General features: G+C 41.6%; 1 protein-coding gene across 1 annotated transcript in view; it reads left to right on the top strand.

Annotated features, from left to right (window-relative positions):
- LOC131158261 (uncharacterized) overlaps positions 1-15613 on the top strand; it is a 29270-nt gene extending 13657 nt beyond the window's left edge. Inside the window, exon 4 of the mRNA XM_058113001.1 lies at positions 15002-15613. Within this exon, the coding sequence (XP_057968984.1) occupies positions 15002-15209 (208 nt within the window). The 3' untranslated portion in view covers positions 15210-15613. The remainder of the gene's footprint in view (positions 1-15001) is intronic.
- The last annotated feature ends 441 nt before the right edge of the window (positions 15614-16054 follow it).

The following is a 16054-nucleotide window of genomic DNA, read 5'->3' as shown; positions in this document are numbered from 1 at the left end:
TATTATTTATTATACAAATAATGATAATTTAGAAACGAATGGTTAAATAAAATGTTGTTCTAAGTTTACCTTTTCATATAATTTCAAAAGCACTTGTAATAATCTTTTGTTTCAATCAAAATAAATAAAATAAATTAAGAGAGAAATTTCACTTCACTCCTAAATCTCTCATTTGAATTCCGGGGAAATTTTATTGCATAGTACAAATTTGGAATAATTTCGCTAAAATTTTGAGATTTTGATAAATTTCGGTTGATTCATTGAGATTTCGACAAAAATTATACAAGGCGGAAATCAGCTTCCATTTTGATTTCGATTTTCGAGGGTGACAGAAACTGGAAATTTCGACAATTTCGTGGAAATTTTGGACCATGGCTGCCATTCCTGATGCTAGACATTTGGAAAAACCTCCTTTGGTGGCTTTTTACACGTAGGATAGACAAAACTTCCATTATCACGATGGCATGATAAAAAATAAGGGATAGGGGAGTGGAAAAAATCTAATTGGCTGCCATTAATGAGCACTGAAAATGTTGAAGTGGTAACACTTTGGTGGATCTTTTCACACCTAAGTTCCTCAGCAGCCATTCTTTTGATAACGTGGAGGAGAAAATCAAAGGCCATTTTTTGATAAAGTGGAGGAGAAAATCCCACCTCTCATGCTCACATTTTTCTCCATGTCAAGTTTGTGAATCACCCCACTTCCTTTCCTTGGATTAGAGATCCACCACTTTAGATGCAATAAAGGCTGCATCTATGATCTGTCACATTCTGCAAAGCCATGTTGGTGCCGGCCAGTAACTTCTGAATTTGCTTTCTTGAGTCTCGTGGCACGCATCTTGGAAAGATTTTATTGATACTTTCCATTAGGTTGATAGGCTGAAAATCCTTGATACCCAATGGTTTGCTTTGTCAAGAATTGAGGAAGCAACTGTTGAATTGAGGCTGCTCTGTGAAAATCAATTTTTTCTTTTTTGATACAGAAAAAGATATATTAAGAGGAGGAGAGAATATACAATCTACACAAGGATACAGAATCCTAAAAAAGAAAACAGGAAAAACAAAATAGAAAAATGAAATTAAGGAAAAAAATAAATCTAAAATGAATTGAGAAACCCCCTCTCTAAGCCCTTCCCATCATAGTTCACTGAATTTTTCCAATTTTCTAATTCCCTCATACCTTTCTTTGCCTTAGATTTACCACTGTCAAGCTGAACTTTATTTCCTTTGCAACCAGCTAATTGAAGGCCCAATCTATCCAATAAAATTTGAGCTTGAAGTCCCTTCTCCAAAATCTCTTGAACTGTGGTGGGCAATTTTCTGTCACTACCCTTTTGCTCTCTATCTGTACCATCATGTTCAAAATACTAATCCCCTCCAACCCTTCCATTGGTGGTGGCAGCACATAAGTTAACCCCCCAAGACAATCAAAAGAAGAATTAGGCATATAGCCATGCTGATCCTGATTCTCGTCCAAAAGTAAACCACTATCACATTCAAACTCACTATTGCCTTCACTCTCATCATCCGGGACATGGCCCTGCCTCTTTTTATCCTTGCAAATGCTAGACCTCTCTCCAGTTGGCTCCTCCACTATACTTAAAACACCTTCTGAATTTCTCTTAAGAATTTTTTCCCCTTACCAGAAGAATCTTGATTTTGTTCAAATGTTTCTTCATTTGGAAACCCATTTGCACTTCCTTTCTGCGAGCATCAACCTTTTGACTCCTCAAATTATCTGAATTTATTTCCTAACAAGATATATTTCCCTCCAAACCAACAATAATATCCTGAATTTCATCCTCACAAGAATTAAGATTCTTAGAGGAAACTACCCTTTTTTTCATCCCCAATGATCTGCCCACTGATGATCTCTCCTCTAGAGGTGAAAACTCTCCCTCTAGATTACATGTTGAGTTTTTAAAAACTAGCCTTTTTAATGCCACCTCTTTCCCTTTTCTATTTCCAGAGCAGATGCTTCTATGCTCTTGGCCACCAAGGATCTGCTTTGAAGATGAGCAATTAGTATTATCTTCTACTTTCTACTCAGAGGGTTGGTGAAGTCCAACCACCTCTTGAGTTTTTAAAGAATGAATTTGGGCTTCATTCAAAAGGAATATCCATTTAGGCATAAGGATAGATTTTGGGCCTGCCCATTAAGGTGGTCCAGCTGAGGAGTACCTGGAAGATTATCCTTCTTGTTAAACAGGCTTGAGTTCTTAACTTCATTCTGATTATGGGCCTGCTAAACAGACCAACTCAATGGAAATTTAATTAAGCCCGCATTGCTGTTTAAAATATGGCCCAGGTCTAAAATAATTATAAGAGACCCGGGTCCAATCACCCAGCCTTCAGCATCCCTTCTTACACAAATGAAACCCTAGCCGTATTTGGATCCATCATCTCCTCATCTGGAACAGCCTCGTCAACTGTCTTATCGTTAATCACTTCATGTGAAGGAGGTCGAAGGACTTACTCTTGCATCTTCTCCTGGCTTCTCCCTTGTAAATTGGTTAAGCAAAGATTCTCCATTGCTGTCAGTGCTTCCTTTCTATCCATCAAGGCAACTGAACACGTGCTAATCTCTGTCTCCGGCTCGGAAAACTAATCCCCAAAAGAAGCCACTTTCCATCACATTATGCACAGTACAACTTATCCTCCCTCAAATTATTTGACTCTATTGGAACATCCTTACAGCATTTAGGTTGAATCTCCTTCGATTCTGGAATGCTTAACCCCTGCTGCCTAAGAGCCCTTGTAATCCATCCACTAAAATTCTCCATCTGAGTTTTTGTGGACCCCCTGGAATGAAAATTGAAATAGCACTTACATTTAGAGATCAAGCCTACTTTTATAAATTTTCTACCGTTGGTGTAATTGCCACCAGATACCCAAATTGACCAAGCCTTTTCATGCGAATGATGCTACTCAAAACAGGCCAGGTCATGCTTTGAACAATCCACTGAATAGCTGACAACAGCACTTTCACCCACTGATTGCGAATCTGATCCTTCTCGCAAATAATCAAAAACAACTCTCCAATTTTCTCTAGCCTCAGATCGAAGGATTTCACTTCGTTCTGGAGTTTCTTTCATAGGGGATTTCTTTTTATCAACACAAAATGTCATTCCTTGATGAGAGATCAATGGGGCATCTTCACTTTGTCAAAAACCCAGCATTGAAAGTTCTGTGAAAATCATAAAAAGTCCTGACAATGTCTTGCTTGAGGCTGAGGAGGTCCTAGTTTGCTTTAAAGAAAGCGGAAGTGATTCATCACAGCCTGGCACTTTGTACTCATTGCAGTCTTTAGGGCTTAAAGAACGATCTCATGAAAAATCTAGCCACTGAGCAATGGAGGGTTTGAAAGTGCTGAAAGTCATGCGATCAGCTTTTGGTCTCCAAATTACAGGTTCGGAGTAAATATTCTTAAAGGGTCATGAATGCCCTCTTTGATAGCCTCTTCCTCTATCAAAATCTTATCCTTTACTTCAATTCTGGTCAAGGCGTTGACCATTTGTGGAGCATTTTCTGTTTGGCCGAAGAAGCTGGTATTTTGATCACCCTTTTGAGCCATGAAGGCCCTAGATTTTTGTCTCTAGGTTATTTCTTCCATGTTAAAGATATCTGCCTGTTTCTTTTATGAGAAGAAGTCTTCTTATTTCAGCATTGAGGCCTTGAGCTATTTCTTTGTCATCAAGCATCTTGAGGCTTGCTAAGGATCACATCTTTTTCAAGTAAATTTTTCTTGATAGTGTTCATATTCCATAAATTTTCTGCTTTTCTTTCTTTCCCTTCAATTTTATGGCAACCACAAAGCCTGCTTACCCCTTCAAAATGAAGAGAAGACCACCATGCTTATGCCCTCCAGGTCCCCCCCCCACTTCTTTCATTAGGATACAAAACCATGTTGAGGTCTCCCTCAATGACCAAGGGGCATCCCATTTGGCTTTGACCTCAAAGAGCTCATTCCACAGAACCTTCCTGACCGGCCCTTTACCTGGACCATAAAATGCTAGTGAAAATCTACATGAAGCTATCATCCAAGTTCCTTAAAAGACAGGTAGCAGAGAGAAATTGTCGCATGGTCCAATGTCATCATATGCCCTTTATGCCCTGGGCGACACACATGCTACAACTGCTGATACAGTTGCGATCCCGTAGTGGTGAGCTAACTCCAAAAACCCGTCCTCAGTTTGGATACCTTTTTGCATTTCCAGCAGCTTCAAGGTAGATCCATTGCAGTTATTATGCCTCCATAGGCTTCTGATCATAGTTACAGACTCAGTTTTAGTTTCCTGTAAGCATATTATGTCTCCTTTTCGTTACTTGAGGAAACATTTAATCAATTCCCTTTGATTTGTCATTTAATCCCCTAGCATTTCTAAGATACAGATTTCATCAACATAGTTTCACCAAGTCTTCTACCAGCCACCGCTGAGTCCAAAACTCCCCCATTATTGTCATAGTTTGCTGAGAATTCAATCATTTGAGTTCTCTATCAGCATCCTTCTTGCTGCTGCCCTGTGGTTTTTTTTTTTATGATAAGCTTCCCTTTTCTTTGATTTTTCTCTGTTTCTTCAAAGAGGCGCATGGCCTTTTCTTTGAAGCCTTCGAAGGAAACTTTGGTAGTCTAACCATCTTCATCTTTGGAGGATTCAGTTAGAGGCATGCTCGTTGGAGCAAACACTGTCAACACCCAGTGCTTTCAGTTCCTCAGTTGAGTCAATTTATGAGGAAATAGGATTTTCTCGAGTGTCATCCAAGCATTTGTCAAAATCTGGGCTTAACATTAGGCTTCCTTATCCATCCATGTAAATGAAGAGCCCAATGCATCTTGCAAGGTTGTCTTCTCTGGCTGCAAAATCTGCTTCTGCATAAGTTGGAGTTCCAGGCTTGAGCAAAAGGGAATCCCAAAAGAAACTGAGGCATTGAGGGCTTGATCATGGTTTGGGTCCTCATTGGCTGAGAAAGGGGCAAAGAACCCAAATTGAGGCTGCCCAAAGATTGGCAAAGCCCTTAGGTTGCATTTGGTTCAGTGGCAAGATTGACAGTATTAGACTGGACTGAACTGAACTGGATTGGACTGGCTGTAAAAGTAATCCTGTCCTATGTTTGATTTGCCATCTATAAAGGACATCTTAACAACTTGCTAGCCTCTCAAAAGACAAAAATACCTCCAACAAAGCAACTAATTACTAGTATTATATTAAATTAATTACTGGAAATCGATGGCCATGCAAGATATAAAAAGCAATTCAAAACAAAAGAAAGGTTGGATGAATTTAATAATTTATCCCAACTCCACATCTAGAGTAATAAATTCAGTATATATTTATTTTTTTGTCTAGGTTAGCATCAATTTCTTCTCAAGATGAGGAAATAGCTGAGCTTCACGACCTCCAAAGACTTACCACATCTCCTTCCCAAATTGAGGAAGATGGTGGCAGCAGCCACAGGAGATCATTCTATGGGGCAATCAAATTGCACTCTGCTGCGACAAATTGTTCATCTTTGTCTTTGTCTTTGTATTCATCATCAGTGAGATTTGGGAGCTTTGGTTTGGGAATTTGAATGGTTTTTCTTTTGGGTTAATTTGAATTTTCAAATAATATTGCTGATAATTCTTCTAATTTATCACTTTCAATTTTGGTTTTGGCAGAGTGGGGTTTCATAGAGTTTAGATCCATTTGGATTTCCATTTAGGGAAAATTTTGGAAATTCAGTTTCTCCTTTCCAGGGATTTCCATCCAGGGGTGGGGGTTGGCACATGGGCTGGGGGGTGGGATCTTTGGCATCTTCACCCTTTTTATTGAAGCCTAATGGGTTTTATGATCAGTTATAGTCCCTGAGGAGTAGCAGTGCCAATTCAAAGACCTAGACTTTAGTTGAGGGAGCAATTGCTGATTGTAAGCAGTCACAGCATTCTAGAAAACATGTAAATGAAGTTGATCTTTGTTCATTCTCTGCTTCAAGAATTGCAGGTTCTGAGGATCAAGAGAGAATGAATCTGCTGCATGTGATTTTTTGTTTTGCAAAGGTGAATCTGCACTCTGCAGAATGAATCTCTGCTCATATAAGCGGCTCCACATTTTGTGTTCGACCTGCAGTTCTTTGGGCGGTAATGGACTGAAGAGGTGGACAGGATGATTATGGCAAGAGAGGGGATGAATGGTAGAGCAGAGCAGGTTTTGGGGGAGCGGGGGTGGGGGGAGACAAGAGGGGGCCTCCTTGTCGATTTTGTTAGCTGGTGTGGGCTGATGTGAGGGGACTGGTCAGCCTTATCCTCCATGAAGTGGCTAAGGCCCATTTTTAGGAATTTTTTCCATATTTAATTTTATTATTTAATAAAATATTAAATAATAGTTTGATTGGAGAAAATTTTTCCATTTTGATGCGTCCCAAATCTCGCTGGATGGTCCAATGAGATTTAAATAAAACTCACTGGACTGATTTAAATAAAACTCATTGGACCATCCAGGGAGTTTTAAACGAGGAGGCGTTCCCTGACTGACGCGTAGCACCCAAATCTTGCTAGATGGTCCAGCGAGATTTGCTTAAATCTCGCTAGACCATCCAACGAGTTTTGCATGGACGTGTTTTTCCTCTCTCCCGGTGCATTTAGTTTGTTGCTCTGTCTGGGCACAAGTCGGAGAAAGCCATGGGCCTTTTGGCTCATGAGGTATCCGACCTCTGTCTCGGCAAGCCGGTGTTGAGGTCCCTCCCCCTCGACGCCACCGTCGCCGATGCCCTCTTTGCTCTGAAGCTCTCCGATGAAAATTACGTCAGTGTATGCAGCTGTGACCACTCCTCCGCAGCGACCAACGATGACGAGGACTGCCGCTGCAAACGTCGGAAAACCCTGGCAAAGCGGTCGGAAAACCCATCTCCGGCCAGCCCCAAAGGCCAGTCTAGGCTACTATTCTCTGACAACGATGAGATCTGCCTCCTCAAAGCCTTCTACAAGCTCACCAAGGCCTCCCCTTCTCTGGTCGACCTCGGCTCCCTGGCCCCTGGTCTCACTGCGAAGTCCCTCTCTAGCGACTTCAGCCATGCCCAGGTCACCTAGAAGCTCCGCAGGTCACCCAGAAGTACTGCCACTGCTTCGGGAAGATCTGCATGGTGGATGTGATATGTTACCTTTGCAGAGAAGAAAACCTGTGTTCCCTTGCTGCTCCACTCAAGGCTCCCGTCTTTGTCATCTTGCCCAAGATTCCAAAACTTGTGGTGCATGTGGAGCCTTATTCAAGGTAAAATTGAAGGTAGAAGGTGTGGTAGTTGAATGCTATGACTGATTCGGCGTAGAAAGGTATGCGTTTTGTGCAAGGCTATATAATTTGAAGGAAAGTCCAATAAGAAGGAGAGGAAGAAGGAAGGAAAGTCCTCTGCAAATCCAATCCTTCTTTGTATTTTGAGAAATACTTCCAAGTGGAAAGTATAAGGGCTAGGGAGGAAATTTTGATATAAATTTAATGACATAAAGTTTTACATCATTTAAGGGAGTTTAAATATTAATATAATATTTTATAAATAAATTTTTAAAATTAAAATTTTAAAATAGTTTTTTTACTCCAAATTTCAGAATGTACAAGATAGGTAAAATTTGTATTTGGTTAAAAGTATTTTTAAATAAATAATTTTTTTTAGATAAAAAAGGAAAGGAAAGGAAAGGAAAAGAAAAAAAAAGAAACTTTTTTTTATCATATTCTTTCTATATTACTTACTATTATTAATAATAATTTATTTTATTATAATTTTTAAAAATTTAAAATTTAAATATTAGTGATTGTAAAATTAATTTTTTTCATCAATTTATTATATTTTTCATTTTTTACTTTTCTTAGAATCAAACATAAAAAGTAATCCGTTTGTAGTTTGGAAAATATAAAGAAAATAAAAAGAAAAGGAATCCACTGTTATTAAGGAAAATAAAAAATATATATTTAACAAATTAACGAATAAATTTTTTCTTAATTTTTATCACATTAAAACACAAATCTTTATCACACCCAAAAATAAAACAACATAAACACCAAACTACTGAGAAAGAAAGAACCTAAATTTTTCTTTTTTGGAATTACAGAAACCCTCCCTATGTTGGAAAACCAAAACCCAGTTAGTGAACACTAGCCAGATTATCGATGACCCAATCCATTAATTGTTTGAAGAAGACACAGACGCCACCATGATTAGCTTGGTCAGTTCATATGAGAGCTCTGCCTTCTTTGCCAAAATCCCTGCTTCTTCCACCTCTAGCAACATCCACTTCTTGTTCAATTCCCTCAATTGTGATCCCTCCAGCCGCCTCAACCCCTCTCTCCATATCTCGTTTCCTGGAAAGTGCCGAGAAAATTGTTGCATCAGAATTGGGAAATTTTCCACCTCTGCCTCCTCTTTTCTCGCCGGGCAAACATTACTTTTCCCTGGGGGTTCGGCTTGCTCTGTGTCTGAATGTTGTTTGAGGGCTTGGCTTTTGCCCCAGATCTTGCAGGCAATCTCGTAGATTTGGCGCTGGTGAGGGGTCTTTATGAGGGACGTAGTTCGGGCGATCTTGTGGTACTTCGCTCGCAGGCTGCGGAGCTTTTGGGTGACCTGGGCATGGCTGAAGTCGCCGTAGAGGGACTTCGCAGTGAGACTGGGGGTCGGGGAGCCGAGGCTGACCGGAGAAGGGAAGGCCTTGGTGAGCTTGTAGAAGGCTTTGAGGAGGCGGATCTCGTCGTTGTCGGAAAATAGTGGCCTAGACTGGCTTTTGGGGCTGGCCGGAGATGGGTTTTCCGACGACTTCACCGGGGTTTTCCAACGTTTGCAGTGGCAGTCCTCATCGTCGTTGGTCGCTGCGGAGGAGTGGTCACAGCTCCATACACTGATGTAGTTGTCATCAGAGAGCTTCAGAGTAGAGAGGGTGTCGGCGACAGTGGTGGCGAGGGGGAGGGACCTTAACGCCGGCTTGCCGAGACAGAGGTCAGATACTGCATGCGCCAAAAGGCCCATGGCTTTCTCCAATTTGTGCCCAGATAGAGCAACAAACTAAATGCGCTGGGAGAGAGGAAAAACACGTCCATGCAAAACTCGCTGGATGGTTCAGTGAGATTTGGGTGCCACGCATTAGTCAGGGAACACCTCCTCATTTAAAACTCGTTGGATGGTCTAGCGAGTTTTATTTAAATCTCGCTGGACCATCCAGCGAGATTTGGGCTGCATCAAAATGGGAAAATTTTCTCCAATCAAACTATTATTTAATATTTTATTAAATAATAAAATTAAATATGGAAAAAACTCCCAATTTTAGCCAGTCCCATCCTATTTACTTGTTATGCCAAAGGTTCCTTGGCCTAGTGTCACGGGCTAAGCTTGTTCAGGGCATTATGCTTGCCTATGACCGCTTATCTCGTGTGTTTGGGATGGGTTTCCATTATGTAAATACTAGTGTAGGGTTATTTTCTAGTATTTCTTTCATTGTAAGCCAAATAAGGCAGTATGACTCCTCGGTCACTTTGATGTTTCCTAGTGCTAGAGTGAGAATGGCCTAGAAAGCTCTTTAGGGGAGGGTGAGTGTTCATCAATCATTGTAAAACTCACTAGCAATTGTCAACGTGCTTAGCCTACTTGCCTCCCTCGCTAAGTACAACATGTCAACGGAGGATTTGTTAATGAATTACGTTTGCTTCAATATTTACTGCTTGGTTGCCACGGCTTTCATGAATTGATTATTATTTCCGCTGCTATCTGATTGAATGTTAATGAAAGTGCTTCGTGGATGAATGTTGGTAAACAAAAGGCTGGCTAGTTAAGCAAGAGTGCTTTAGCTAGCGCCGCACGGCCCTTCACAACGGTGTGAAAAAGGCGGACCGTGACTTTTGGTATCAGAGCCAAGTCGGTGACACTTGGTGAGAGCCCAAGGTTGAGTTGCTACGTGAATTCGATTACCTTCGTTGTTGGGTTTGGAAAGCTTTGGTAAGTGACCATGGCACCAAACAATGCTGAGAGGATCAGCGTGCTGGAAGCACAGGTTGAAGAGTCAACCAACACTATGGCCGCGGAGGTGGTCCAGATGAGAGAACTTGTTGATGAAGTGAGGGGATCACAAAAACATCAAGCAGGTTTGATAGGCGACATGTCAGAGGACTTTCGCCACACTGTGGAAACTTTGCAAGCCCGGATGGCAGATCTGGATGCAAAGGTAAATGTGATGGTTCTTGCTATGGGGAACTCCAACACTCCGGGAGTTAGCAAAACCAAGGTGCCAGAACCCAGGACGTATGGGGGTGCCCGAGATGCCAAGGAGTTAGAGAACTTCTTGTTTGATGTGGAGCAGTACTTTCGCGTTGTGAGGATGGCCTCAGAACAGGCAAAGGTGGATACTGCGACCATGTACTTGGTTGGTGATGCCAAACTGTGGTGGCGTACCAAGTACAGAGAAATTGAGAATGGAAGCTGTGTGATTGATAGTTGGGCAGACTTGAGGAGAGAGCTCAAGGCCCAATTCTTTCCTGAGAACGTTAATAATGCAAGGAGAAAACTGAGAGATCTCCAGCATACGGGGTCAATCAGTGACTATGTGAAACAATTTTCTACTTTAATGTTGGATATTCGGGATATGTCGGAGAAGGACAAGTTGTTCTATTTTCTAGAGGGGATGAAACCGTGGGCAAGAACTGAACTTCATAGACAAAGGGTTCAAGACTTGTCAACTGCACAAGCGGCTGCAGAACGCTTGACAGACTACGCTGGTGATGAGACCGCTTCGTCCAAACGGTTTGGCGGAGAGGGAAACGGTGGAAAGTCTTTCAAGAATGGCAAACCCAAGAGTGGGGGAGCCGACCCTAATTCATCAACCTCACAGGAAGCTTCGTCGTCTCGAGGGTTCAACACACCCAATGGAAAGGGGAAGAGTAAAATTGAGTGTTTCTTGTGTCGAGGTCCTCATAGAGTTTTTGAGTGCCCTCACAAAGCATCGCTTAATGCCTTACAGGCTTCCATTGTAGAACAGGCAGTGGAAGACGACGGGGAAGAGGATGAAGCCCCGAGGGTGGGTTCAGTGCGGTTAGTGAACGCATTGGAAAAGCAGGCAAAAACACCGAAAGTTACACGAGCAAAAGGGTTAATGTTTGTGGACTTGAGGATAAATGGGAAGAGTACTCGCGCTATGGTGGATACGGGAGCTACTCATAATTTTGTTTCGCAGTTGGAAGCAGGAAGACTCAACTTATCCTTAGAGAAGGATACAGAACGCGTGAAAGCAGTTAACTCTGTAGCCCAGCCTACTCTGGGAGTAGCCAAGCAAGTGGTGATAAAGCTTGGACAGTGGGAAGGTCATACGAATTTCACAGCGGTGCCATTGGATGACTATCCAGTCATTCTAGGAATGGAGTTCCTAATGGGGACGAGGGCAGTGCTGATGCCTTCGGCTGGTTCCCTGTGTCTGATGGGAGATCACTCGTGCATGGTGCAAGTCGTTGCAACGAAAGGAGACGAAGGGAAGTCCCTTTCAGCCATACAACTCAATGAAGGATTGGGTCAGGGTGAGCAGACACGTCTAGCCACGGTGGTGGTAGACAAAGAAGTAGGCCAAGAGCTGGAGCCTACGCCCATCCAAGCGGTGTTGGATGAGGATAAGGAGGTGTTGCCGGATAAGCTGCCTCAAAATTTGCCTTCACGACGGACTGTGGAGCAAGAGATCAAGTTGTTATCAGGAGTGAAACCACCTGCTAAAGGGCCATGTTGGATTGCGCCTAGAGAGATAGTAGAGTTGGGGAAACAGCTTGATGAAGTGGAAGCGGGGTGTGTTCGCCCTTCCAAAACACCGTTGGGAGCATCGGTGTCGTTTCAGAGGAAACATGAAGAGCATCTACGGAAGGTGTTCGACAGGCTGAAGGGAAACAGTCTGAATTTGAAGAAGGAGAATTTCTCTTTCGCTCGGTGGAGCAACAAATTCCTTGGTCAAGCCGTTGAACAAGGTCGTATCCGGAGGGGTATGGAGAAGGTAAGGATGAATCAAGAACGGAAGATCCCCACGACAGTGAAGGAGTTGCGTTCCCTTCTTGGCCTTACTAGTTTCTACAGGAAGTTCGTTAAGGGGTATTCGCGGAGAATGACTCCAATGACAGGACTACTGGGAAGGTATTATTGGCCGCACACGCGGGATGATGTGGTTAATTATACCAAAACTTGTCTCACTTGCCAACAAGACAAGGGGGAGCGGAAGAAGTATGGTACTTTCATGGCCGCACCAAAGTACTGTTCGGCAGAGGGGACGACACAATTGTTCCTTGTGACTATTGTGAGATATTGGGGTGTTCCCCAAGTTATTATTTGTGACCAAGATTTAATGTTCACTGACAACTTCTTAACAGAGTTTTTCAGGATATTCAGGTCACACCTTGACATCTCTTCGAGTTATCATCGACAGACAGACGAACAGATGAAGAGATTCAGAGAGCTACTAGATGAGTACTTGTGCCATTGTGTCAATGACAACCAGAAGAATGGCGTGCAACTACTTGATGTGGCTCCATTCTGTGGCAACGCCCAAAGGCGCTCAACTATTAACAAGAGCCCTATTGAGCTTGTTACAGACCAGCTGCCACTGTTACCTCACACAGTGGGCGAGCCGTACAGACGAAAGAGTCCCAGGGCGTACATCTTCACCAGTGAAGGAGGACAGAATGTAGAGTTTGCCCAAGCCTATCTGGAGAAAGCTTCTAAGCAAATGAAGAAGTGGGCAGATCAGCAGAGAAAACCTCAATTTCATGTCAATTGCCTCAAGCCATTCAACGCCAACACCAACGACCTGAGCAGAAGTCAGTCAAACAGCGCAGAGTTGAAGACAGTGCAACCTGACAGACATGATGTTGAAGAGATCCTTGCAGGCAGAAAGTTCATATCCTCAAGGAAGAAGCGGCAGAAGTTCCTAGTGAAGTGGAAGCGCCTTGATGACAAAGAAATCAGCTGGATTTCTACGGAAGATTTGAAGCCATTCGTGGACAAAGTTGAAGTGTACCTATCGCCAAAAGTCTACGAGGCCGTCAACCGCATAAGTGGGGGAGAATGTCACGGGCTAAGCTTGTTCAGGGCATTATGCTTGCCTATGACCGCTTATCTTGTGTGTTTGGGATGGGTTTCCATCATGTAAATACTAGTGTAGGGTTATTTTCTAGTATTTCTTTCATTGTAAGCCAAATAAGGCAGTATGACTCCTCGGTCACTTTGATGTTTCCTAGTGCTAGAGTGAGAATGGCCTAGAAAGCTCTTTAGGGGAGGGTGAGTGTTCATCAATCATTGTAAAACTCACTAGCAATTGTCAACGTGCTTAGCCTACTTGCCTCCCTCGCTAAGTACAACATGTCAACGGAGGATTTGTTAATGAATTACGTTTGCTTCAATATTTACTGCTTGGTTGCCACGGCTTTCATGAATTGATTATTATTTCCGCTGCTATCTGATTGAATGTTAATGAAAGTGCTTCGTGGATGAATGTTGGTAAACAAAAGGCTGGCTAGTTAAGCAAGAGTGCTTTAGCTAGCGCCGCACGGCCCTTCACAACGGTGTGAAAAAGGCGGACCGTGACACCTAGCCTAGCCACTGAGCCAACACATCCTTGAGGACTTTGGGCGTGTGGGGGCCTGGCCCAGAATTTTCAAAAAAATCATATTGCTTGTGGCCAGCTGTCTCCTAAAGCCTGATTCGAGCTTTCACAGGACATGCAAAAGAGTGTCATTTATTTTCTCTAACAACTGGTTTTGAAAGTCCCTGCAGCTATGTGTGTCTTCTGCACAAAGCTAAAGGTCCATCTGGGGGTAGCAAGAGCAAACTACCTCAGAGGGATTTACTCCCAGCTTCATCAAGGGATGGAGACATCTGCAGTGGTTGGCAAGGTAACTGAAGCTCTCTGCTGTAAAGCACAAGCGTGGACTTTTCTCTTGGGGATAGGAATGATTCATTGATACTGATTGACTGCAGCTGTAGATATCTTGTACTATCTCATTGAAAGCTTCCAGAAAAGCAAAATTCCTCCAGCTTGCTGTGTAGGGTGTATCTCCAACCTCCTGCATTAATCTCTGTTAGGGCTGTAAACTTGCCAAATCTGTTCCTTTTTGGGTTGGAGCATTTGGGTTCTCTCTCCTTTCCTCATCCTACAATGTCTAGAAGCAGCTTTGCTGCTGACCCATAACACTTCCCAAGAGGTGAGGAGCATCTACTTTGACCTTATTTCTTTTTTAGTTGTTTTATATTTGTATTATTCATTTGTTTTATGTGTCTAATAGATTAATGGAGTGTATAATGTCTTTTTTTTATTAATTAATTTAGCACACATAAGAATTTATCTCACATAAGAATAATGAGAAGTATAAATACATGCGCACGTAATTTTTCTATCAATGGTGGTTTAAAACAAATGTAAACTTCTTGCCTTTACCAAATAACTTGGTTGAACTAAAGGATCCAAAATACACAAGTTTGTGTGTGCTTGAAAAAAATTCACAGCCATTACACCCACTTCCCGTAATGTAACATCCGCTACTCCTGCTTGTCGTTACACTTGTTATCATTACGTTACACTACCCGCTACCGCAATTCAAAACCATGCAAGAAACACCCAAAAGGTGTGTTGACTGTCTCTGGATGTGTTAGGTCTCTGGAAAAAATCAAATTAAAAAATTTGATTTTTGACAAGTGTTGGGCCTTGTTGGACAAGTATCTATGTCCAACATACATTGGACATCGACACTTGGAGGTTGTTGAGAGTGTCAGTGCTTCCTAGCTCCTTCTGTACCAACCTCCACCTCTGCCTTACCTTGTTTACCTTTTGAACTTGCTATGTTCTGAAAGCACTGTTAGATTCTTTGTTTGTAGACCTGGTGTACTGCGTAGCTTTGTTGGTGATAATTCTCTGATGCCTTTTATTTTACTGATTGCTAATTTTTGCACCTGTTACTTTCATGCATTATTACTAGCTGATTATATCAATATTTTTCTGTACTAACATGATTGAGAACTGGGACAGAGTTGTACCTGATAGTCCTTCAACACGCATAATGAGCCTACCAACAACCAGAAAGTTGGCATTGAAAAACAAGGTTGTTTTTGGCACTGGAGATTACTGGCATGCTCCAACTTTAACAGCAAACATGGCATTTGTGAGAGCCGTTTCACAGACTGGGCTGTCTCTTTTTACTATTGAGCATAGACCGCGAGCTTTGACTGGTGATTAGAATTGACCATACTTCCATGGGGAGGTCTTTGATACAGAAGTTTTGGCCATGGCCCATCCTGGGTTCATCAGTTATGAGTTCTGCATTTATGAAAGGCAAAGAGACCAGTTTGTGCTGTTCCCAGATCTGATTTAGACAGGTACTTCAGATGATGCTAAATTTGATTAGGGACTGGGAACTAAAATCACTGTGACGTTTTTATTCCCACGCCCCAACTCTTCATAGTGAGTGATGGGATCAAACAATGCAGTGGCATTTAAATAGTAATATAGAGTTTTATTAGTTAAAATTTATTTAAGTTTTGTTTGTATCAGGAATTTTATTTAAACAATGAATATGAAAAAAAAGTAAGTAAAAAATTTACTTCAAATTTTTTTAAAAAAAATAAATTTACAAAATCAAAATTTTGTTAATTTATGTATTACATATATTTTTTTTTTTTCACTTTCCATATGAAAACTTATGATTTTTTCTTTTGCGTTATATATTTTGTTGGCATTGATTATTTTTAAAATAGGCCTTATGTAGTTGGTGATATGCCAGAATTGACTGCATTGTCTTTATGAATGGAAATGAAAAGCTCAATTAGAGAGGCATGTTGCTACACTTAAAAGAGTTGTTCAATCATTTATTGCATATTGACTGAACTTTTGACTCAGATAACTAAAATGTCATGTATAGAAAACGATACTTTATTAAATGGAGGAATGTAAAAGGAGACAAGTTTTGAGATAGATAGGAATTTTTAGGGTTCCAATATGCGGAAATTTCAATTTTGATCTAATGTAATATTGGAAATTCATAATATATTATGGTAATTATGAATGAAACGTTGGGATGGATGA

Source organism: Malania oleifera, chromosome 6 (genome assembly GCF_029873635.1).
Source record: "Malania oleifera isolate guangnan ecotype guangnan chromosome 6, ASM2987363v1, whole genome shotgun sequence".
Classification (NCBI taxonomy): domain Eukaryota; kingdom Viridiplantae; phylum Streptophyta; class Magnoliopsida; order Santalales; family Ximeniaceae; genus Malania; species Malania oleifera.
Note: the sequence above shows the minus strand (reverse complement) of the source record. Positions and strands in the feature narration are given on the sequence as shown.